Consider the following 23,769-nt stretch of genomic DNA (forward strand, 5'->3'; position numbering starts at 1 on the left):
AGTAGGGAAAATTATTTTATAAATCTTAAAACTTATCTACATAATTCTTAGTATTGTCATATTGGCGTCCTTACTCGTACACGATGAGCCTGTGACAACCTCTCGAATAATGAGTAGTTGGTGTTTTATTAGCACCTTAAACCAAATATTTAGATGAGATGCATCATGACTATATCTAAACCCTTTTCAATTGAATGAAAAAAGAAGAAGATAACTTGGTAAGAATAAGATGACGCTTGAAATTTCCTATAGATTTTTCACGATTCAAATATACACAAATGTGTGGGAAAATTGCGTTGCAAGTCCTAAACTTTATGTATGAAATTATATTGAGTCATAAACTTTTCAACCGGTTTAATCGGATCCTAAGTCTTTACCCAAAAGTGCAATCAACTCCTAACTACGTTCCTATTCCGAAATAATAAATTGAGTTCGTATATGCATTTTGGACGCCGCTATTGAAATAGCCTTTCTAGCTATATTTTCTGCTACCCCGCTCATTTCATAAAGTATTATACTTGGTTTAATGACAGCTATCCAATAATCGGGGGATCCTTTACCCGAACCCATACGTGTTTCCGTAGGTCTTACCGTAATCGGTTTGTCTAGAAATATACGTACCCATAGTTTTCCACCACGGCACACATTTCTTGACATTGCTCGTCGCCCTGCTTCTATTTGTCTAGATGTGATCCAAGCGGGTTCAAGTGCCCGAAGAACATATTTACCGAAACAAATATGATTACCTCGATAAGATATTCCTTTCATTCTTCCTCTATGTTGTTTACGATAGAGGCAACTACGGTAGGGTCCGTCATCTTGGCAGGAATTCTTTTAAAACTCATTAAAAAAAACTCATAAAAAAAATATGGCCTTCTACTCAAATTCTTTCTTTTTGATAGGAATCAAAAAGAAGAAATATTGAAATCCGATTGGATTTAATCCAAATAAAATATTCGATTTCATACAAACCGAGTAGTATATTAATGAATAAGGGGAGCTATTCCGATTCCATCAAAAGGAGTCCTATTGAAACCAAGAAGTATAGGCTTGCCTGCCATCCACACCGGAATAAATGGAGTTTTCGGAAAAAACCCGCTAGTGGAGGAAGACCTCATAGGGATAAGAGACATAGGGTTAAAGAGAGAGCCAAAAAAGGATCTTTTGTGTATAAGCCTGCATAATCTCGATCGATGCAATTAAACTCTCAAACTTAACGAGAAAAAAATGGTATTGCCAAATAAGCACCTTTTGAGCGACGTGTCGGCAATCTTATTTGATATTTATACAACAGCAAAATGCCGTTGCCCGTGTACTATAAATCTCATCCTACTCCACACCGCAGAGGTCGTGCATCTCACTTTTTAATATGTCCGCGACATGACTTGTCGCTGCTGCGTAATGTAACCGTCACATGAACTACCTTAAAACAACAGACAGGCTTGGAGAAGAGCCTTAAAAAGCCTGGGATGCCCACACTTGGCCCGAGCCCGAGCCCGAGCCCGGCCCAAAACGTTCAATATATCTTCCAGTTCACGAGCGGGCTTCGGACAATAATTTAAGCCCGGTCTTCGGCTCGGCCCAGGTCCAACCTACCATCAGGTCCATCACCTCTTTTGTTTTTTTTTAAATTTTAATCACCGCCATTTTTCTCAATTTCTTTTTCTTTTCTTTTTTGGTCGAATTTTTTTTTTTCCTCAATTTCTTCACGCGCCGACTATGGCTTAAACCTACGAACTGCTCAGCTCGTCTTCTTCACCAAAAAGGGTTTAAGAGCTACTTCTTCTTCTTCTGCTGCTGCTGCTGCTGCTGCTGCTGCAACTCCTGCAAGTTTTAAGCCAGAGGAAGAGTGATTGCAGTCATGGCCGCAGAGAGCGCGAGCCACGACCAATCGCACAAAGCCCATCGCTCTCGCCAGGCGGGGCCCTCCGCGCAGAAGAAATCCAAGGCCGACAAGAGGAAGAAGAGCAAGGGCGGCGACGACCCGCAGAGGCAGAACCCCAAGGCCTTCGCCTTCAACTCCTCCGTCAAGGCCAAGCGGCTGCAGTCGCGTGCCGTCGAGAAGGAGCAGCGGAGGCTCCACGTCCCCACGATCGACCGCTCCTACGGCGAGCCGCCTCCTTATGTGGTTCTAGTTCACGGGCCTCCAAAGGTAATTGGCATTCGTGTTGATTGGGGCTTTTTTGTTGTTGAATGCCGGTGGTGATTAGTTGGAATTGGAGTTCTGTGCTTGAAGTATGGCTGGGGAGGTGGTTTTGAGGTTTGATGCTGGTTTCTCGTTGCAGGTTGGGAAGTCCCTTTTGATAAAGTCGCTAGTGAAGCACTATACTAAGCATAATTTGCCCGATGTTCGCGGTCCAATTACAATTGTATCAGGTCATCTTTTGCTTCTAAGCTAGTGAATTACGCTCTTTTTGGTTCAAATAGGGGCTTTTATCCGTTTCAGCTATTATTTATGGTTTGTATGCTTTGGTACATACGCTTCATAGATTGGTTATGTTCAGTTGCATTTTGCTCCATTCGTGCATTGTCCTTTTCACGTAATAGGATCCTTTCCTTTTGTTTTTTATCCAACTTCTTTCTCCACATGTTTGCTACATCAGGTAAGCAGAGGAGGCTGCAGTTTGTGGAGTGCCCTAATGATATCAATGGCATGATTGATGCTGCAAAATTTGCTGATCTGGCATTGCTTCTCATAGATGGAAGCTACGGTTTTGAAATGGTGAGACGTGGAGCTATGCATGCTTGCTTGAAGATTTCTTTTATTCTTTTTCTTGATAAAAAAAGTCTGTTGTGAGGATGATAGAAGTAGATAATGTTCTAGTTTACAAAACATGTTGGCAATTTCTGTTTAACTCTTCTTTGTCTCAAAAGGAGCTCCTTTTTCTTGTGCGTCCCAGAAGCCTTATTTGTTAATGTATCAGTATTATTGGCAAATTGACAGACCTGTTAGTTTTTATTTGGTATTGGGTGGGGTGGAAGCCTTTTAAGACTTGAAACCCTGATTGCCTTCCATTTGAATTAATAAGGACGGTTTTGGTGCAATTAGTAGAATTGTTTAATGGTGTACTACATTGGAATCCTGTTGGGTAAGTGAACAATTCATAAGTTGGATGTCACGATGACAACTACTTTTCACAGGTCAAACTTGAACAATTGAGGTTTCTACCCAGGTGGTCTCTTTCTGTTGCCTTTGGAAGAACTTTTGTTGATGTGATTATACTAGCTCACAGAAGCACACGATTACTTCCAGACCTGCCTACCCGAACTTGTGTGTGCATTGGCCCGCTGGGGATGGAAGGAAGAAGGGGGGCAGGGGGGAGGGAGGGAGAATGGGTGAGTGCAGGCATAGTACCATTTAAGCATCAACTATTCAATTTTTTATGGGAAGATGGTAATGCCTACATCGTTAAAATGGAACATGGTTCTAGGATTAGGATCCCAGCAGAATTATAAGCTAGGTAGTTGGCCAAAAGTGGATTGGTGTGATTTTATGTTTAAAGTGAAAGCACGAAGTAGCTGCCAATGAAGATGCCTATCACGTGATGTCTGAATTTTTTTCTCCTTTTTTTAGGTTGTTGATAGTCATTTCTTTTATGCCCTCGTGCTTTTACTTTCGCTGCAAGGAATTTGTTATTACTGAATGTAAATTGGGAACAATAGTGAGTAGAGATGAATTATGGAGGATGAATCTTTTTAACAATTTAAGATCAACTCAAGAAAGCCATAGACCATATGTAGTATTTCGCGGTGTGTTCTATAAAAATGACCTTAAGTGAGTGCCACTATTCAGCACATTTATTGCTTGGAGCAAGCTCTCATCATGAGCAAAAGGGCAAAGCGAACAAAAAAGACACCTCAAAATATATTATGTATAATGTCACTTTGCGTGCATCAAAATGGATTTCTCTTAGAAGTCATACTGTGCCCCAGGCCTTTTATCCGCTGCTCTTTTCTTTCTGATGCTCAGCCCCATCCTAGAACTTGTCTCAGAAGGTAGTTTCTGGTTCTATTAGTGAGCTGGTGCGTTGTTTATACGTTAGAAGCAAAAGGAACTTTTTATCCTTCCAATCGAAATTTTAGATATTGTTCAAATTTCAGAAAATATTATGCAGAAAACTGTGTGTATGCATCAACATATGTATGTTGTGAAAGTTCAAGGTGTCTCAAGTTAAAAAAGTCTGAACTGCTTGTTTTGCTAAAGTTTGCTAGATGCCATGTCAATGATTGCTGATGTTCTTTTTCCATTGTTGATGTTTTTCAGGAAACCTTTGAGTTCCTGAATATTTTGCAAGTACACGGGTTCCCAAAGGTTATGGGAGTCTTGACACACCTTGATAAGTTCATGGATGTGAAGAAGCTCAAGAAAACAAAACAACGGCTCAAGCATCGTTTCTGGACTGAAATATATGATGGAGCAAAATTATTTTACTTATCTGGTCTTAAACATGGGAAGTGAGTGCCTATTGTTGAGCCATGCTTTCTTTATACCCTTATTCTGCTAATTTGACTGATTGTTTACTCTTCCGCTCATCTGGTTAGGTATACTAAACGGGAGATACATAATCTTGCAAGGTTCATCTCTGTTATGAAGTTTCACCCTTTATCTTGGAGGACTACTCATCCATATGTATTGGTTGATCGCTTTGAAGATGTTACTCCTCCTGAAAGGATACGCATTGATAAAAAGTGTGACAGAAACATTACAGTTTATGGCTATTTGCGAGGCTGCAACCTGAAGAAGGGAACCAAGGTAATTGATTTCACGCTATTTACTCCCTGAATTTATAACTTATGCGGGAAGTGTATTAGATATTAAGGAATATATTGGTTAGTCAAGATATTTCTAAGGAGTAATTAATGATTATTTGTATCTAATTGCTGTGAAGATGTGGGACTGGTAATTGGTGATGTGTAATAGGCAGGACCAACTAAGCCAAACAAAATACGAGTTTTAGTAATTTATGAGATGAATTTTGATGTCTGATTTTTTTTTTGTAATTTTTTGGAGCTTGTGTGTGAAGATATTCAGAAATTTATTCTTCTACAGCTTTTTTGGCTTCTTAGGTTACAGAATATGGTCATATTTTCTTTCTTTTTTGCACATTGAGTACTCATTGTGGCAATATATTGAGAGCGTTTGGAATGTACCATGCACGGTTGCCCCCATCCTTTCTTTGCCTCTCCCACGCGACAAAATAAATTGCTAGATCCAAGTTGTTGGTTGTATCTAGGAAGAAGTTATTGCTAGCAAGTTTATCAACCTCAAATGGAGGGACTTGCTTGGCATACACTTGCATGACCTCATTATGAATCAGTGCATTTTTCATTGGCTGTATCGTCATAATACATACCATCATCTCGTCTTAACTTGAGAGTGATATGTTAAGCAGGTGCAATCCCATGGATTTTGTTTGAATTTTACATACAGTTTTACCTGTATGATATGAGCCAGAGTTTGAATAGTTGTATGAATTTATTTGATTTGATTGATGCAGCAGTGATTGTGGGCTCCTTACTTAATTTATCTCCCAGTTTCGCTTGTTATTTTTCCGTATATGTGTGAAAAGTTTTATAAGCAATTGTTGCGTGGCAGCTTTTATAGAGATATCAAATATGTGTGTTCTGGTGTGTTTACTTCTTTATTGACCAAATAAAGAAGCGAGTGAATATGCAACCTCTGATGTGCGCGCGCGTTAAAAGAATGGAAGATGGATGGATGTGTGTGCGTGTGTGACACAGAAAAGAAAAAGAAAAAGGGGGGGGAGGAAGGGGAGGGAGGGATTTTTGCATGGCAGCTTTTATAGAGATATCAAATATGTGTGTTCTGGTGTGTTTACTTCTTTATTGACCAAATCAAGAAGTGAGTGCATATGCAAGCTCTGATGTGTATGTGTGAGGGAGGGAGGGAGGTGGGATGTTAGGTGATGTTGTAAGGAGAGAGGGAGGAAGGGAGGTGGGATGTTAGGTGATTTTTGTAAGGAGAGAGAGTGGGATGGGGTCTCAGGTAGTGGAAGCAGCCAGAGAGAAAAATAGAAAAAAGTTTCCTAAAATTGCATGTAGGTGCCCATTAAGGAAAAAGTTTATTGCTAAAATTAGGCAAGTTTAGGAAAATGTCAAGAAAGAAATAATATGAAAAAATTGAATGAACTAGTGTCATAATTATGCAAAAAATATTGTGCCGTTCACATTTTTTTTGTCCGTCAAGATAATTTTTTCAGTCTTATGAAAGAAAAAACACCTACAAGATAAGATAGAATCCGGGACTGATCGATTCATCAATTATTTTTTGCAAAGTTAAAAGAGCGAATCACTTGCATATACTGACAAAAAGTATCACATAGAAAGTGCCATTAGATATAGGACTATCTAGAAAAGTTAAGTTTGGGATTGATGATTTAGATAATTATAGGTGAAGAGAGCCATACTTATGCTTATGAAAAAGAATTCGTTCACATAATGGGTTACTGAATCATGTTTGTTTCCAAGTATACAATAATTCCTTACAATATAAATATCTAATCATGGTGTAACAAGAAATGTCGTTATCCAACTCATTTATTATGGGCTTTATATTCGCTACGGCGTCAACCATAAGTTTGATTACATTGCCTTCAATTCGAGCTGGGTGATGAAAAGTTTGATAAACAATAGCATTAGCGACTAGAATACCAACATCGTGTAAATCAGGAAGAATGTTTTTTAAAAATTAAACAGAGATCATCGTAGTGTTCATTTATTTATCGTTCATTTATTTATCAAATATGATTTTATTTTTGCGCAAAGCGCTGTTTCATGCACTAGTGTAGACATAAATTTTCATCCATTCTTATTTCTCATATGCGTTTGTTACTACACCTCAGGTGCATATTGCCGGTGTTGGAGATTACAGTTTAGCTGGTGTGACCAGCTTAGCTGATCCCTGTCCCTTACCATCAGCTGCTAAGAAGAAGGGACTCCGTGATAAGGAAAAACTGTTTTATGCTCCTATGTCTGGACTTGGGGACCTCCTCTATGACAAGGATGCAGTCTACATAAACATAAATGATCACTTTGTTCAGTTCTCAAAAGTTGATGATGAAAATGGGGAACTCAAACGCAAAGGTTTGTAGCTTTTTCACTTCCCTGGGAGTTTTATTTTGGTTATAGAAATGTGCATGTGGACAAGTAAAAATAGAGGAGATTTTCATAGATTCGAAATATGCCCCCTCAACCCTGCAGTAAGTTGCAGTATATCCTATAGTTTGCAATTACCTACTTCCGTCCCATGGCAGGATCTTTGAATTTATTCACAATTGGTATTCCAGAGTAGAAAAGTTTCGAAAATGCAAAAGTACGTTGGAGCTTCATTATACAAGGGAAACTTCTTTTATTAGTCTTCATTTCTGTAAAATTGAGTCCGGGGACTACAACTAAGGTTACTATAATTCCAGTTACATGTCAGCTATATTGAGCCCTCAAGTGTTTCACTATATTTAAAGAGGAAGTGCCACCATGCAATCTTTATGCAGGTGAAGCTTCCATGGACCCAAGAAAAGTTTAAGCAAATAATATACATGGATAATGAAAATACTTTTTTTGTGTGTTGTAGTTGGGTGATGTTTCACTTTAATATTTTGTAACAGCATGAGACGGTTGAAGATAGAATCCGTTTCTGGTAGTAAGCAACTGCTGGAGGTGTTGATGTGGAGTAAAGTAATCCTATTTGACGGCCTCCAAACTCAATCTGATGTTAATGAAGGCAAACCTTCAGTGTTTTTACTAACATGTTTGGTTCTTTTAGATTTCATATTTATGGATCATCGGGCACCTATTTAGCGCAAACTTAAAGATCAGATGGTAATTGCAAATTGAGGGGCATGAGAGATTAAAAGTGAGGTGGTTGAGGGGGTATGGTATTTGCAAGTGGAGATTCTTCTTCTTTGTTTGGATATTTGTTGACTTTGGTGTAATGCTTTAAGTTAGTAGAGAAAGTATTGCATCTCCCTCAGACTAATCCCATGGACATTCCTAATTTAAGTAGGAAGGGACCAAGATGTTGGTGAGGCTTTGGTGAGATCGCTCCAGAATACAAAATACTCAATCGACGAAAAGCTAGAACAAAGCTTCATCGACCTTTTTAGTCGGAAACCCAATATGTTGCCGGAAGCTCAACACAATTTGGAACGTCAGTCTGAAAGAGAGCCTGCCAACGGAGACAGTGCTGTATCTGATGACAGCAACAATGAGGACTTTGATGTTTCAGAACCTACTGATGAGGATGAAGCCGGTCAGAGCAACGCAAGGATTGTGAATGATGGAAGTGATTTTGATGAAGAAGATGGTGATCAATCAGAAGGACACCCTTCCCTTAAAGAGAGATTGAAGGAACATGTTGAGTTTCATGGTGGAAGGCTGAGGAGAAAAGCCATATTTGGAAATGAAGCTGATCATATGGATGTTGTAAGTGCTTATAATCAATTGTAATTAAATTTCATTGTCGGTTGATAATATTCTGTCATTGCATGATATGGCAACATGGTGAAATTTGATTTCTTTTGCTCTTTCACTTATATCATTTGCAGTTGTCAATGCCACCACCACTAGCACACTTTCTCATGTGCTTAGAAATTGATCTTGACAATGTATCATGGGGATTATGCATCCTAGAGCAAACATTTGTATCTTTCTCACCATGGGTTTAAGCATGCATAATACACTGGCTCATCATACGTAATGTTGCAATGCCATTGCTGGAACATAATAATTCGCTTTTCATGCAGGTTCATCTTAAGACTTTTCAATTTTGAGCGCATTTATGGATGGTGTGTGCTTTTTTGTTGGTGTAATCATTAGCTCTATCTTCTTTTCTGGCTCTACGATATTCTGAACACATATATGGCATTTCTTTTTTAGAAAAAGATTCAAGGAGGTAACCTACAATCTCAAAATCCCAGTCCAATCCCTGAGATCTTAAATTTCCAAAACTCCAATTACCGACTACCTGGTACCAACTTCCAAACTTCGAATTTGTAAATCCCAAAAACCAATAGCATTAAGCCCTTAATCCTGAAGGTTAACCATTGAAACCCAAATTTGAACCCAGTTGGCATTGTTTCTTTACCTAAAAAGCTAGTCATTCTTGTCTAGTAGAGCAGCAATAATTTTGTGATATAATGTCTTTGAACATAATTTTCAGTGCTTTTATGCATCAAGCGGAGATGCTTTTCTTTATATTTCTTCATGCGGGCAGTTTTGGCATATAGATACTTATTACTTAAGGTTGTTAATCAGGTAGCGAGTTGTGTAATGGCTTGTAATCTCAGTGCATGATGCCCAACTTTTGTACCTTTAAATCCTCAGGGTTCCGATGACGAAGATGGAGATAGCAACAATGATGATGATATAAACAACGATTCACCTTCTGATTCCGATTATTCCGGGGAAGGTGGAGAAGATCATGAAACAGATGGTACAATCTTCTCACTCTGGCATTACTATAGTCATTTTATAGGGCCTGTTGAAACAAGAAAGCAATTTGATACTTGGAGCTCATAAAGATACCTGAAGGAGTAACTAATGAAGTGCTAAACTTGATGAATCGATATCTCATTTATAGTTAGTCAAAGGAAAATAGAAGAAGCAAATGTCATTTATAGATGCGTGTTAGTTTTAGGACTTTATTCAGTTCTGAACCTCATTCTTTGTCCATCCAGAAGATGACGTGGGCAATGTTTCTAAGTGGAAGGAATCCTTGTTGGAAAGGGCTGTCTCAAGGCAACACACTAACCTTATGCAAGTTGTATATGGAAAATCTACTTCAGCGTCAACTCCTGTGAGTCAAACACAGGAAAATAGTGAAGGTGAAGAGAGTGAGGGAGACGATTTCTTTACGCCAAAACAAGAAGGAAAGATGGTAAATCTTTGATTGTGTATGCGCTCAATTTTTTTTTCCACCCCATATTGTCCATGTTTTCTGTCCATTTTTTAAGAGTTATCCCTTGGTGCAATTTTAAGAGAGTGAGCCATGATTGCGTCTTTCCCACACACACTACTTCCTGGATTGTAGAAATCGAGAGAAGGACCAGATGATGGAGATCTTGATGCTGAAGATTCTTCTAAATTCACCAAGTATGGGACAATAAAAAGCTGGAAAGAGGGAGAAGTAATTGAAAGCATCCGCGACCGCTTTGTGACTGGGGACTGGTCAAAAGCGGCTAGCAGAAACCAGATATCAGAGGCGAACAATGATGAAGATGATGATGTGTATGCAGACTTTGAAGATCTAGAAACAGGAGAGAAATATGAAAGTCATCCCACAAGAGAAGCTGGCAAAACTGCAATGCAGAAGGAAGACAATTCAGTGATTGAAGAGAGGAGGCTGAAGAAGCTTGCTCTACGTGCAAAATTTGATTCTGAATATCCTTTTATACATGATATAGCACTTTCTTTCTTTCATAAAGAGAAGGCAAACCACATCCCCGCTCTCTCCCCCACTTTCCAGTCGAGCTCTATTCCCATTATTATCAGCGGAAGCTATGCATATACTAGCATGTTAACATTTGGTTATTACTTTCTGGAACAATCTTATGGAACTAGTGTCTCTCTGGGAGCTAAGTTACGGTACCTTTTTTTATTTTGGCCTCCTTAACTAGTGTCCCTACATATTATGAATCTGAGTCACCAGAGGAAGAGACTGATAAAGAGCATAGGGGAAAGACTAACCGCAGTCAAGCAAATGAAGGTGGATATTTTGACAAGGTAAATCATTGGGATCATTTTTCGTCATTGCTTTTACTACTGGTGTGTTTTTAATGGTTGGTGCTTTGAATTTATCAGTTGAAGGAGGAGATTGAACTTCGCAAGCAGCTAAATATTGCTGAACTTGATGACCTGGACGAGTCGACTCGAGTAGAGATTGAGGGTTTCCAAACTGGTACATACCTAAGATTGGAGGTCCATGATGTTCCTTTTGAGATGGTTGAACATTTTGATCCCTGTCATCCCATATTGGTTGGTGGAGTCGGTCTTGGTGAGGAGAATACAGGATACATGCAGGTTAGCATCCAAAAAATGTCTAATTACTTCAGTGCTGCTTTACTGGAAATATAGTTTCTTCTGCTACTTAGTTAAGGCTAATCGTAGCCACCTGGTGGCTAATAGGTTCAAATCCAATGTTCTTTTAATTTTGGGGATTCCATAAGAAACGAAAACAGTATTACTGTAGGTTTTTTATCAGGTATGAGTGCATATGTTTCTATGTATCACTATTCAATTCCTTCTGGGTCTAGTGAAGGTGATTCGTTGGCATGATCTGCAATCTTCTTGCAAGAAATGGAAAATTCTTGTTTACTTATTTGCCAAAATTCCCTTTACCTATGCCATAACACTATTGCTTCAGTGTGAACATCGAGTATCTATCATTCCATAGGCCATTAATTGATACTCTTTTAGACATATGGATGATAAGCAGATAAAGGAATGGATAAAAGAAAATACCAGGGGAAGTGATAGGGAATGCCAACTGAGCCCAACAGCGTAACTGTGAAAATTTTCACCGCGTATGGATCATTTTTATTTCTTGAAACTTGGGTTGAGCTCTTCTCATGCATTGTTTTTTCATTTTTAGGCAAGGTTGAAGAGGCATAGGTGGCACAAGAAAGTGCTGAAGACTAGAGACCCGATCATTGTTTCTATTGGGTGGAGGCGTTACCAAACCATACCTATTTATGCAATAGAGGATACTAATGGAAGGCATCGAATGTTAAAGTACACCCCAGAACACATGCACTGCCTCGCCATGTTCTGGGGTCCTTTAGCTCCTCCAAACACTGGGGTAGTTGCTGTCCAGCATTTATCAAACAATCAGGTAACTGTTCCCTCTAAGTTGACTTCAGTTTTGTTTAGTGAATTGCTTCGATCATTTGGCATCCGATACTCAATTGGCGTCATTAGCCCAATGCTGGTAAGACTTTAAGATTTTTTAACTCGATGGTTAATGTATGAAATCATAATCATGTGAAAGTTATACATAACAGTGTATTGTACTTAATTGTTTGGTCCACAGTCCACAAGATTATGCATCTCATAGTTAATGTTCACCATATATCTTTAAAATGGAATCCAGTTGCTTTCACTTAATCAGTCTTTCTGGCGCATCCATCTTGGTGAATAATTTGCATGTAATGCAATCTATATCTTGACATAGTTAATGTGGATAATGATGGAAAATATTAAATTTAAATAACTATTAGCTACATTTTGCTCAATTTTTAGATTGTGAGAAATTGGATTTTCTTTTCCTTTGTTGTAATTGTTTCAGCTTGGCCTATTCTAGATATCTGTTTTCTTTTCCAGGCACAGCATTCCTAAATTTTACCTGGATCTTTACTGTAGTATTTTGCTTGTCCAGGCATCATTCAGGGTAACAGCAACTGCTGTAGTTCTTGAGTTCAACCATGCAGCACGCATAGTGAAGAAAATTAAACTGGTCGGTTACCCTTGCAAAATCTTCAAGAAGACTGCACTCATAAAGGATATGTTTACTTCAGATCTTGAAATAGCTAGGTTTGAAGGTGCAGCTGTTCGAACTGTCAGTGGGATTCGAGGTCAAGTGAAGAAGGTATTTTTTGAACTTTTTTTTTTTGGCCAAAAGTGAAGCATGGTTGTTTAATGAATTATATGAACTTATTGCAAGAAACGCCAAGGAAGTCAAAAGTCTCCTGTATAATCGCATGTATATAGAGGTTGCTCATGCTACTGCTACTTGGAGCATGCAAAGATTGCAAGGACAGAACTGAGTCAAAGTAAATGAACCTTTTCATGGTTCGCGTTTTTGCTGAATTTGGCAACTTCATTAAAATAAAGCTCAATAAATCTTGTTAAATGATCTGTAATATGGCTTGAAGTCTAATTCTTACAAAATCAATATTGTCTGAAGTTTGGTTCACCTGATTTTTTTTACTTTCTTCTACTTTTAAAGGAAGGGTGTATGAGAGCTCCAGGAGAAGCTGCAGAAACAGGATTAACTAATTTTAGATGTTGAGGAAATTCATGAATATTTTCCCTTACGGAAACGAAATAGTTAAAGAAATTTCATGTCGACCATCGGTTGCGATTCTTTCATAACCATCTTTGTGTTTTTTATTTTCATCTAATCTAAACCAGCTAAAGAATGCTGAGATGCATAAAGTTGAGGATTTTCTTCCTGCATATAGTGCTAGCATGAAAATCCTATTGTCACCTGCTCTCGTATGATGATCAGCCCCATCGATCAACAATTCTTACTTTCCTGCAGAGGAAACATCTCTTTCACAGTTTCACTGTTCTTTCTTAGATATGCCAGACTCTGAAATAAGGGATTACCCGAAAAGTCTTCTGTGAAGCTCCTTTAAAATATGGACTTCAGCCATGTGGATAATGTTCATTCTTAGTAACTGATACGTGATTAGATTTAATAACAAGGAAAATGGGGCCAGTGGCATTTTTCAGGTTGAATGTTGGCTGGACTGCAGGCTTATTAATATAACTGCAGCCTTAAAATGCGGTGAAAAATTGCTGCTGAAGGCTGATTCTGTGGAATGGACTATTCTCCTAGCATGAGACAGATTTCATATTCCCAATTCCGGAGGTTGAAAACAGTTATGCATAGAGTCAAGATGCTGAGTGCACTATTACATGGGGATTCTGTTTGACGTGTGTCTTGCAGGCTGCGAAAGAAGAAATAGGGAATGAACCAAAAAGGAAAGGAGGACAGCTTAGAGAAGGGATAGCCAGATGCACCTTCGAGGACAAAATACTGATGAGCGACATTGTTTTCTTGCGTGCGTGGACCCAAGTTGAAGTTCCTCACTTTTACAACCCATTGACCACCGCATTGCAGCCTCGCGACCAGACATGGCAAGGAATGAAAACTGTCGCTGAACTGAGGAGGGAGCACAATCTGCCGGTTCCTGTCAATAAAGATTCGTTGTACAAGGTAACTTATAGTGCATGGTCAGAGCCCATCTTGGAAATAAATCCTTTCACCTGAAAAACGGGACTCATGCAAACTGGAAATGCTGTGTGTTCACGTCTTCTTTGTCGTAACTCTGACATTTATTTATCTTCAACAGCCAATTGAAAGGAAGCCAAGAAAGTTCAACCCATTGGTGGTTCCAAAGTCATTACAGGCAGCTCTTCCATTTGCTTCAAAACCAAAAGATATTCCTAGTAGGAGGCGACCGCTCCTTGAGAACAGAAGAGCAGTAGTGATGGAACCCCATGAGAGAAAAGTTCATGCTCTTGTTCAACACCTGCAACTAATTAGGCATGAGAAGGTATACTTTGTTAGACTTTAGTCTGCGTAAGAGGACAATGATGTGGTTGACAATGCTAATACCTTTTAGCTTTTAAAAAGAGATCCCTCATGCTGGTTTCTCCTCTCACAAAATCTGCACATTCATTCTTTTTCTGGAGCTCCTTGGTATTTGATGAATGTTTGCTTGGCATGGATGACCGGATTTTGCATGTATCAGTATCATCTTGATATCTGCCTACCTTTGCTTGTCTACATGGTCAAAAGATGCCAAAACAATTTTCTCCATTTTGTTTTTACTGAAATTGATAATGCAAAGTTCATTGCTCTTCTTGCTGATTATCAAGTGATTTAAGTTTCCAGATGGACTTATTTTTTCTTTTCAACAGATGAAGAAACGAAAGCTTAAGGAAGAGCAGAAGAGGAAAGAGCTAGAAGCAGAGAGGGCAAAAGATGAGCAGTTATCAAGAAAGCGTCAGAGAGAGCAAAGGCGGGAGCGATATCGGGTGCAGGACAAACAGAAGAAGAAAACACGAAGGAATTAGGAGGCCTGTTCCCTCCCACATTGCAACTTATTTCTGGCAGCTGAAGCAAAGTCAGCCAGCGGCTCCGATCAAGAATTTCCTAACAAATTAGTTGATCTCTGGGACCCCAAAGGGTTGGATAGAGAAAACTCTGTTCAAGGAAGTGCTGGCAAGAAAAGAAGAAAGGAGGTCGGACCGTTGGGAGGATTCAGCTGTGAAGAATTTTGCATGGCAGAAATTCTTGTTAGTAGGTTTTTCCTTTGCTAGTGTAAAATTTTGCCAATCAACCCAAAAGCTAGCTCAGTGCTTAATTTGGACTCATGAAAATCGTAGTTTGTCATGGCTCGTGGGTCCAGAAAGAACCTAGCGCTCTTGCAGGACTGCTGCAGCGAAACTTGGATTGCCAGAGCATGGGATACGGCAGCTGCTCTACTTAGTTGCTCGTGCAATTACCGAATTGGAGAACAACTCAGCACTGTTTGGCTTTTAGGATAGGAAGTAGCAGCTTACAATTTATTTATAGGCGGGACTGGCAAGAAAATTCTTTATGGGAATGAGAAAGTTACGGCAATGCTATTGTTTTGGTCGTAGCAATGAAATTACACTCCTGCCAAAGATATCTGGATGTGATTACTTACAAATTATTCAATGCAGGATGGGAATTGCATCACATTAGCTGAGCCTCATCGTGCATATCATCTGTTGAAGGTTCGATATCCATCATCCTAGCTTAATCGGCCGAATCGATTTTATCATGAATACCTTTGAATTTATGTCAAGATTTATAGAACAGAGAGAGATGAAAAATGCTTTCATTGTTTCGTGGGGCAAACCATTCACTCGGTGCACTTGTTTTTGCTGGAAAAAGCAGCGATATGACCTGGTGATTCTACAAGTTACTGCCTATAAACGCTTGTCTTTATATGGATGATCAATATCTGATAGGTTTCAGATTGGATTGTTGTATGAACATTGTATGTATTTCTCATGGTAGAAGTTCTATTAATCAACATTCCATTGACAATGAACTTTATGAGACAACGTCTCGTGTATTCTCCCTTTTTGGCAAATTGATTGCAGTGTCTTTTTACCCTCATGTGACTTACGTAAACCCATCTCATTGTTGAGAAAAAAAACGAGTTTGCAACTAGGTGCTTTTATTTAGCAAAAAAAGAAATATTCAAAGAATATATATTTTGTTAAATAACTGCTTGTATCATTTATAAATATGAACGAACGAAAAAAAATTTTGTTTACAAAATCAGACATGCGCCTAGACTCTCTTGCTGTGCAGTAAACAGAGAAAGGCCCAAGCCCAAGGATGGGAAAGTTGTTCCTTAGTAATGGCCTCCTCGTTTCATCCCATCCTCGGGCACGTTTTCTTTTTCCTTCTGGTTTAGGCTTTGCCTTGAATCTTTTTTCGGATGATAGATCCCTTTAATTCAGTTTATATAATGTCTTTTTCGAGAGTCAGATAAAAACAGAAAAGTGGAGGTAAAAAATAATTTATTAGACATTATCTTTATATCAAACCTGTAGAAATTTAGCTAAATTTGACCTAGATATGTGAAACAAAATTCTGAAATTTAATGTAACAATTTAAATCGTAAGGTATCTGCTTCCATTATTAATCATCCTCCTCTTTTGTACTCTTGCTATTGTTGTTGCCGTTGCTACTGTTGTTGCCACTAGTACGATGTTACGATTGCCCCTACTCCTATTGCTACCGCTAACACTCTTATCACCACCGCCTCTTCCTCATTTCGTTAATGCGATTAATGTATTCCATTCTTGCCATGCTAATATAATGTAACATGTTTTTGATTGAATATTCGAAATTTGGGGACTTTTTTAAAGGAAAAGATTAATTCGAGAATTTAAAGATAATCTTCTAGAGTTGGGACATTTGAGACCTCCATGACTTATATTCTCTCTCTTTATCCCGCTTACCCCCTTTAAACCGTCCTATTTCTATGGCTATTGTCATACTCCATTTCGTGAATAGCCCTATAAAAATTTTAGTCACATAAAACCCGTTACGGACCGCTTCAAATGATAAACTTTCAAATCTTTGATCAAATAAACTCCCATGCAAGCTCGATCACAAGAGTCGGGTTGAAATTGGCCACTCCTTGGAAACCCTAGCTCCTCTTCCTCACAGGCAATAAATTTATCCCGGCAATAGTTAGAAGTAGTTGAGGAGTTTCCAATGACTTGTCGGCAACTAACCCCATAGAGGCGGCTTAATATAGTGCCCGGAATTGACAATTTGGTGCTACACCTAAAGGCCTAGCTTTTTTCCATGTTTGCTATACTAACTAATGAAGAATCTTATGATTGAATCTTCCCACTAAGCAGAGTCTCGCTTTATACATGATTAGGGCAAATTATACCTAATCTACTAGAAGAGCGGTACCAAACTAGCAATAAATGTATGATCTTGACCGAACAACGAAAATCTTTTGTTATTTTGCAGTCATATATTAAAATTTACAAATTTATTTTGTGAATAGGATTTACACTAATCATATCTCTTTTGTTTCGTAAAAAATGAACAATTTTAAAAATATTTTCCTGAACAAATGGTAATATATTTTTTTAATTTATTTTACAAGCGATATAAATAATTATTTTTTAAAAAATTATTTCTCAAATCATTCATTTTGCTCGAAACAAACGGAACCCTAAAGTCCCAAATCTCCCAAATGCGGAAACGAGTAGTCTGAAACCAAACTTTTTTGAAGCCCAGTCCAAAAGGCCTTCCTTTTACTATTTTTTTCTTCAACGAAGATACAAAAAGGTCAAATAAAGTTGTTAAACGCTGCTTTGCAGTTTCCACTTTATCTACCCAACTTTACAATTTTTCTTATATTCATAAATAATTATTTATATTAAAATTTTTGATTAATTGAATAAAGAAATTGTTAATTAAGGCAGCCAAATTAGAATTTTGGGGCAATTGGCTCGTTTTAGATGGAGACTGGAGTATTTAATTTTACTTTTTATTTTTATTTAGTTGATATGGTGGGGAACAATAATAAAAATATAATAATGGCGGTATTATTATAATTCTCCTTTTAACATGACAGACAGTCCGATAATATCGTCTTCCTGTCTCGGAGCAGACGCACTATCTCACTGACTCTCTCTCTCTCTCTCTCTCTGTGTCTGAGTGAGCTCCGAGTTAGCTCCGAGTTAGGGTTTCCGCGAGCGAGCTGTAACCATTTGCTTCTTTATCTTCATCGATCAAGCACGAAGGGACCGCTGAATTCCCTTCTTGCTATTTCGCTGCTCTTGATCTTGAGGAGTCCCCGGAAGATCGGTTGATTCTGATCCCGGAGATGCTTCATGGGTCCTACGTCATCGGGTATGTTCGCTCTCGTTTTGGTCTCGTTTCCTTATGGGGAAGGGTATAAGTTGTTTTCTGCTTTCTGGTTGTTCCGACAGCTGGTGGAATCTGTGAGGAGATGAGCTCACATTTTTGTTTTTTTCTTGGGAACATTGTTATTGTTCTTGCTGATGGTTGAGCTTAATCTGAGCTTGGTATAAGCATTTCATGGTGAAGATCAGTTGAGTTGTGCTTTTGGGTCGAGCGAATTTGGACGATGTAAAGCATTTGTTCATAAGTTCTCTGTATTCGGTTCTGTTTCCAGGAAAATGCATGGAATGTTTCATTCTTTTCAGTTATCGGAAGCCGAGGCGGTCACTAAGTGGGCAAACTCGCCTTGCCTTTCCTTGCCTTGGGGTCATTCAGACCCCCCTTTTTTTTTTCCTGAAAAAGAGATGGACATTGGAATTTTCATTTATGGTGCTGTGCTGTAGGCATTTAAGTTCATATGGTAGGTGAGACAGTTTAGGGAAGTGAAAATGACTAGATCTCATGTCACGAGTCCTGATGTGATCTCTCGACTTTTATGAGTGATTCTTGTAGCGAAATGATGGTCTGGGATTTCTTTGCTTAGTTCTTAAATGGATAATGGAAAACAGTTGAATGGAGAGTGGTTAGATTAGCTCTCTCTATTTTGTTGGAGTAGAGGGCAGACTGGTATAATTCGTGGCTGATTGTAACTTGTTTAATCTGAGTTTGTGGTAATAGGACCAGCATTTGACATCAGCAAGTGCAGGTTAATTTTGTTCTTCGGCTAAAGTACATTTCCAACTACTTATGCAAACTTAGCTGTGTGTATTGACATGTTTAGGAGACACCATGCACTTTACCAGCTTCAAACGAGCAAAACAATTCGTGTTGGTTTTGTTTATTTTTCTTTTCCTTTTTGCAATAACACCGAAAGGCTATATTGTTTGAATTTTATATTTTGAATCATTAATCGTAGAAAACGTCAATTGGGGAAAGGAAGTTGTACGGTTCTGACCCTTAAGGAGATGGGAGAAACTTACAATGGCACTCATCTTAGTTTTTCTGTGGATTTAGTTTAAGATTAAGTTTTAACTTGTCTTCATCTGCTTGTGTGTTTTTACTGTATACAAAATTGCCGTTAAAAATGTGACATTTTGCTTACATTTGCTCATTTTTGTTTACTGCTGCTCAATTACATCTCGGTCTTAACTTTTTGTTGCCTGCAGGTGACGTTGTTTGACTGGATCTTATTTTGGGAGATTCACAACTATCTTTGAAGTATCTTCGTGCAACTTGATGCTGCCAGAGGGATAGTGGGCCCATGAGCTATTTTCAATTTTATCATTTTCTTAGGGGTATGATTTTGTTTGTTGTCAGAGTTTGTGCCATGTATTCATTTAATCAGTATAAATCTAAAACATTGATATTTTGTTTTTGCAGGCTCTATGTGCCATCAGTTATTATTATTTATCATCTATTTATCCAGCTTCCGAGATGTGGTAGCATTGGAAATGTCATTTGAATCTACCCATATGGCATCTGTGTCTGAGTTAGCGAGTCCCCCTAGCACCGGCATCTTTTACCCTATAGAAATATCTCCCGCTGTTATTCCACAATATCCACTTCCAAATGAGTCTTTGCCACCGATGTATCCCACTTTTCCAACAGCATATGAGCCGGTTCTAACAGGAAAATGCCCTGTAAATTTCTCTGCTATATCCAATATACTAAGCAAGACAGCCTCTGATTGTTCTCAACCCATAGCAATGCTTGTTGGAAACGTGATATGTTGTCCACAGTTCAGTAGCCTTGTCCACATATTCCAGGGATTTTACAGTTTCAGCTCTGATAAGCTTGTGGTGCAAAATGCTGTCGCAAATGATTGTTTTTCTGATATCATGAGTATCCTTGCCAGCAGAGGAGCTAACGCCACAATACCTTCAATCTGCTCGATAAAATCAGCAAATCTTACTGGGGGATCATGTCCTGTAAATGATGCTATGACTTTTGAGAAAATGGTGAACTCAAGCAGCCTACTCGAAGCCTGCAGCACAGTAGATCCTCTTAAAGAATGTTGCAGACCGATCTGCCAGCCTGCAATTGCAGAAGCCGCTCTTAGGATCTCGGGCGGAGAATCGTCCATGGAAAATAAAGATGCAGGGCAGGGCTCTAGTCGAGTTGATGTTCTAAATGACTGTAAAGGGGTTGTATACTCTTACATATCAAGAAAGCTTCCATCAGATGTCGCAAATACTGCATTTCGAATATTATCTGCGTGCAAGGTCAACAAAGGTATTCTGTTGCCACATACAGCTACTAATAAACTATTTCAGTTCTGGTCTTTTGTTTGTGGCTCAATGTGGTGTTATCTGGGCTTTTGCTTATCAGTTTCCTTTGTGTATAATCTCTCCGAGCCACGAAGTTAAACAGTGGTGGCTAAAGGTGGAATGTGTGATAAGGTAGGATATGCATGGACAATAGGTGTGCTGGGAAACTGTTGTTACCTCTCCTCTTTATTGATGTTGATATGAGAGAGGAGTTTTATGCTGACTTTCTATTGCTCATTTTCATGGGAACCTTACATGATAAGGCTCGGATATGTGTATATACATCAGTGTTTCTTTTTTAAACCCAATTTGCCGACAGGGCTAATGTGCTTGTTTATTTTCTGCTAGTTTCTGACTGACATCTATTGATCTTGAGTCCCCCTGACCCTCTACAGACACCATTGGGATTAGATATGAGGTAACTTTCGAATGTTTGGCTCACTCATGTCAAAATTCTTTGCAGTATGCCCTTTGCAATTTAAGCAGCCTTCGGAAGTAATCACTTCATGCCGTAATGTAGCTGCTCCTAGCCCTTCCTGTTGTAGCTCACTGAATGCATATATTGCGGGAATTCAGAGACAGATGTTGATTACAAATAAACAGGCGATAATTTGTGCGACAGTGTTCGGTTCGATGCTTCGAAAAGGAGGGGTCATGACAAATATATATGAGCTTTGTGACGTTGACTTGAAAGATTTTAGTATTCAAGGTAGAATTTTTTATATGGCTTTTTATGTTTTCTGAGGCTGTTTGTCATTCATAATTTATAATTACTGACTTAATTTCCTCTCATTTCTAACGTACTTGGAGAGGACGCAGCATATGGACAACAAGGTTAGTTTTTCCTCCACTGATGTCCCCTTTTCTCAACTTCTTTTCGAATTCTCTGCTTTTTCTTGTTTGATGATTTTTCATATGTAAAATACCTTCCGAGTAATTCACTCTATAAAGTTCAAGCTTTGGAAATCCATTAATTCTTGCACAAGGTTTACATCTTTTCTTGCTATAAATTGTTATTGGCTAGTCGAATAAAGTACTGGAATTGATTTTGTTGGAGAAGGCAAATAGGAATTCGAAAATGACACTTCACAAATGAAGTGGATGTCATTCCTGTGCATGCTGAAAAGAACTTAATTCTGAATTGTCTTCTAATGGATGTATTTAGACCCTAGATATTAACTGGAATCTTGCTTTCTTTTAGTAGCAGGTTGCCTACTGCGTAGCTTGCCTGCAGATGTGATATTTGACAACACGACAGGGTACAGCTTCACATGTGACCTGACTGACAACATTGTAGCTCCATGGCCTTCATCGTCATCAGTTTCATCTCTTTCACTATGTGCTCCCGGTAACCTGATATCTAATCACGTTGATCATTTGTTCTTCTCCCTCTTTACCTTCTTTTTGTCATCTTACTTTTCTCTACCCATGCTTGGTTTTGATGGCTGCATTGGTTGTGTTTGACCTTGCAGAAATGTCACTGCCTGCATTGCCAACTTCAGAGACCATGAAAAACCCTGGTATGCACCATTACCCATGAAAGTTTTCGCCCATGTGAATCTGAGTTTTGCTGATTTATCTGATATGTGAAGTTAGGGGTCAATAAAATGCACATCCCTAACAAGATTCACCTATCTAACTTGGTGAAAGCCACGTATGTGGCTTACATGAGAAAGCATTCTGCTTGGCAATGCTGTTAACTGAGTTCATCAGGGTGGATTGAAATGGGTTTGTATCTGGAGAGATCCGACTTTCCCATTTTTTCTTCTGGATAAAACGTTTTCGGTTATCTTGAAATAGGAATGATTAGTCAAGGTCAGACAGGACTTTCTGGATCTGTCAAAGCTCCCAGTGAGTCTTCAGATCCTAATCTCTAGGGTTTACTCTCAGCACTTATGAAGAAACATTCATCAGTTACAAAGCTGAGCCCTCAAAGCTGACTATTGCTAGAGCTTTCTTGGAAGAAGTCTCACTTTCCATTCAGCTGCCATGCTTTTGCATGTTAGGGGGATTCATTAATGAAAATCTAACCATTCTTTTCTGGTTCATGGCTTACCCCCTTGGCATTTGGTAGTGCCTGCTTAGCTTCAACAATGATCTGTCATACCCCGTTAGGGATGTAGTTTGGAAGACTTTCTCGTGAGCGACTATTCTTTTAGGCGACACATCTTCAAGCAAGTTGCTCATCTGTCCTTGTCTGTGAATGTATTTCAGCCTGTTTGCTTAAATTGTTTGATGCAAATTGGTTTCATTCAGATCTTTTTCCATGTTAATGCAACTGCTTGAAGGTGTCGTTAACGAGTTGTACGAGACATTACAGAGCACAAGTAGCCTTTTAATGATAGCTAGTTAGTCCTCGTAGCAGCTTCACACTTCCTCTTTACCGGTCTGATTCATCGGCCGAAACGTGCTTACCATCTTGTTTCTTGGTGCAGGATGCCGTGGTGTCGGGTTGGAAATGATGATTCCCATTTTTTCATTATTTCTTTTCAGTGCAATTTTGTGCTGATGAAATCCAGCTGAGGGTTGAGCACTTCCCCAATTCCGGGCATGTGGGAAATTAACACGGAATGGCCATATTTTTACCTGTATATTGTTCTTGAGTAGCCCTCTTGTATAGCATCTCTTCTTTTTGCTCTCTCTCTCTCTCTCTCTCTCTCCATTTTTTCTTTGTGATTGGTTGTACCTGATCTCTATGAGCTTGAGTTAGCATATTTACCTTCTCTTTGTTTTCTCTCTGTTTTCTCCCTAGAAGAGATTGGGGACCCCATCACACACAAAAGGCAAAAGCGAATGGCCACTCCTAACAGTCACCCTGATTTCACTTTAACGAATCCAATGTAATAATTAGAATTATAAGAAAGTTTAGTTATTGATAAGATAAAATGATCTTTAATTCAAATCTGTTGAGGTTTCTTATACCCCTTATTTATTTAATTTTAAATAGGTGACTGGTACAACAGACCAATATACTCTATTTAGCTAGTTTCTTTTTTTCCGAAGTTCAACAATGATCCCTTCTTTCAAAATTTGACCGATCCGTGATTATGAACCTTCACATTATCATTGCATAAATATAATTAAGAGTGCGTTTATTTTACGAAAAAAATAAAAATTTGAAAATATTTTTTAAAAAATAATTATTTGTATTGCTTAAAAAATAAGTGAATATAAAATTTTTTCATTATTACGAAAATATAAAACATAAATTGTTATTGAGAATGAAAATGTTTTTTATTGAATTTTTTTGTAAGAGTTCGAAAAATGTTTTTCAATTCTTGAGTT

The 23,769-nt window shown here is 38.5% G+C and overlaps 3 protein-coding genes across 10 annotated transcripts; 2 read left to right on the top strand and 1 right to left on the bottom strand.

The window, feature by feature from the left end:
* Positions 1 to 400: 400 nt before the first annotated feature.
* LOC115739190 (50S ribosomal protein L16, chloroplastic) lies at positions 401 to 1,863 on the bottom strand. Its single transcript, XM_030672190.2, is given in 3 exon segments — positions 401 to 792; positions 1,615 to 1,737; positions 1,840 to 1,863. Coding segments are annotated over 3 exon segments (531 nt in total). The 3' UTR covers positions 401 to 408.
* Positions 1,718 to 15,389, top strand: LOC115739169 (ribosome biogenesis protein BMS1 homolog). 2 transcript variants are annotated; one of them, XM_048271231.1, is made up of 17 exons: positions 1,718 to 2,152; positions 2,286 to 2,376; positions 2,604 to 2,722; positions 4,265 to 4,455; positions 4,543 to 4,753; positions 6,864 to 7,104; positions 8,021 to 8,442; positions 9,343 to 9,451; positions 9,696 to 9,895; positions 10,049 to 10,398; positions 10,644 to 10,740; positions 10,819 to 11,037; positions 11,609 to 11,848; positions 12,392 to 12,601; positions 13,688 to 13,957; positions 14,094 to 14,297; positions 14,665 to 15,389. In XM_048271231.1, the coding sequence occupies exons 1-17, from the start codon at positions 1,862 to 1,864 to the stop codon at positions 14,818 to 14,820; spliced, it is 3,621 nt and encodes a 1,206-aa protein (XP_048127188.1). In that variant the 5' UTR covers positions 1,718 to 1,861; the 3' UTR covers positions 14,821 to 15,389. The 2 variants fall into 2 exon arrangements, with proteins under 2 accessions (XP_048127188.1, XP_030528003.2); XM_030672143.2 differs by having other exon boundaries at positions 8,024 to 8,442.
* A 2,505-nt stretch (positions 15,390 to 17,894) lies between these two features.
* LOC115739176 (uncharacterized GPI-anchored protein At1g61900) lies at positions 17,895 to 23,206 on the top strand. Of its 7 annotated transcripts, none has more exons than XM_030672162.2 (8): positions 17,895 to 18,166; positions 19,384 to 19,512; positions 19,598 to 20,449; positions 20,948 to 21,193; positions 21,295 to 21,318; positions 21,686 to 21,832; positions 21,957 to 22,004; positions 22,920 to 23,206. In XM_030672162.2, the coding sequence occupies exons 2-8, from the start codon at positions 19,479 to 19,481 to the stop codon at positions 22,991 to 22,993; spliced, it is 1,425 nt and encodes a 474-aa protein (XP_030528022.1). In that variant the 5' UTR covers positions 17,895 to 18,166; positions 19,384 to 19,478; the 3' UTR covers positions 22,994 to 23,206. The 7 variants fall into 7 exon arrangements, with proteins under 7 accessions (XP_030528022.1, XP_030528025.1, XP_048127362.1 ...); XM_030672165.2 differs by lacking the exon at positions 17,895 to 18,166 and adding an exon at positions 18,297 to 18,406; XM_048271405.1 differs by lacking the exon at positions 17,895 to 18,166 and adding an exon at positions 18,297 to 18,406 and having other exon boundaries at positions 21,689 to 21,832.
* Positions 23,207 to 23,769: the final 563 nt, after the last annotated feature.

The sequence above is a fragment of the Rhodamnia argentea genome, chromosome 10 (assembly GCF_020921035.1).
Source record: "Rhodamnia argentea isolate NSW1041297 chromosome 10, ASM2092103v1, whole genome shotgun sequence".
Lineage (NCBI taxonomy): Eukaryota > Viridiplantae > Streptophyta > Magnoliopsida > Myrtales > Myrtaceae > Rhodamnia > Rhodamnia argentea.

What these genes read in the sequence shown, in the direction of transcription:
- LOC115739169 (XM_048271231.1), top strand. Translation starts at nt 1,862, where the DNA reads ATGGCCGCAGAGAGCGCGAGCCACGACCAATCGCACAAAGCCCATCGC. An exon ending in TCCAATTACAATTGTATCAG is followed by an intron (nt 2,377 to 2,603) that starts GTCATCTTTTGC and finishes TTGCTACATCAG; the next exon opens with GTAAGCAGAGGAGGCTGCAG. An exon ending in AAGGTGGATATTTTGACAAG is followed by an intron (nt 10,741 to 10,818) that starts GTAAATCATTGG and finishes TGAATTTATCAG; the next exon opens with TTGAAGGAGGAGATTGAACT.
- LOC115739176 (XM_030672162.2), top strand. Translation starts at nt 19,479, where the DNA reads ATGAGCTATTTTCAATTTTATCATTTTCTTAGGG. An exon ending in ATTTTATCATTTTCTTAGGG is followed by an intron (nt 19,513 to 19,597) that starts GTATGATTTTGT and finishes TTGTTTTTGCAG; the next exon opens with GCTCTATGTGCCATCAGTTA. An exon ending in AGAGACCATGAAAAACCCTG is followed by an intron (nt 22,005 to 22,919) that starts GTATGCACCATT and finishes TTCTTGGTGCAG; the next exon opens with GATGCCGTGGTGTCGGGTTG.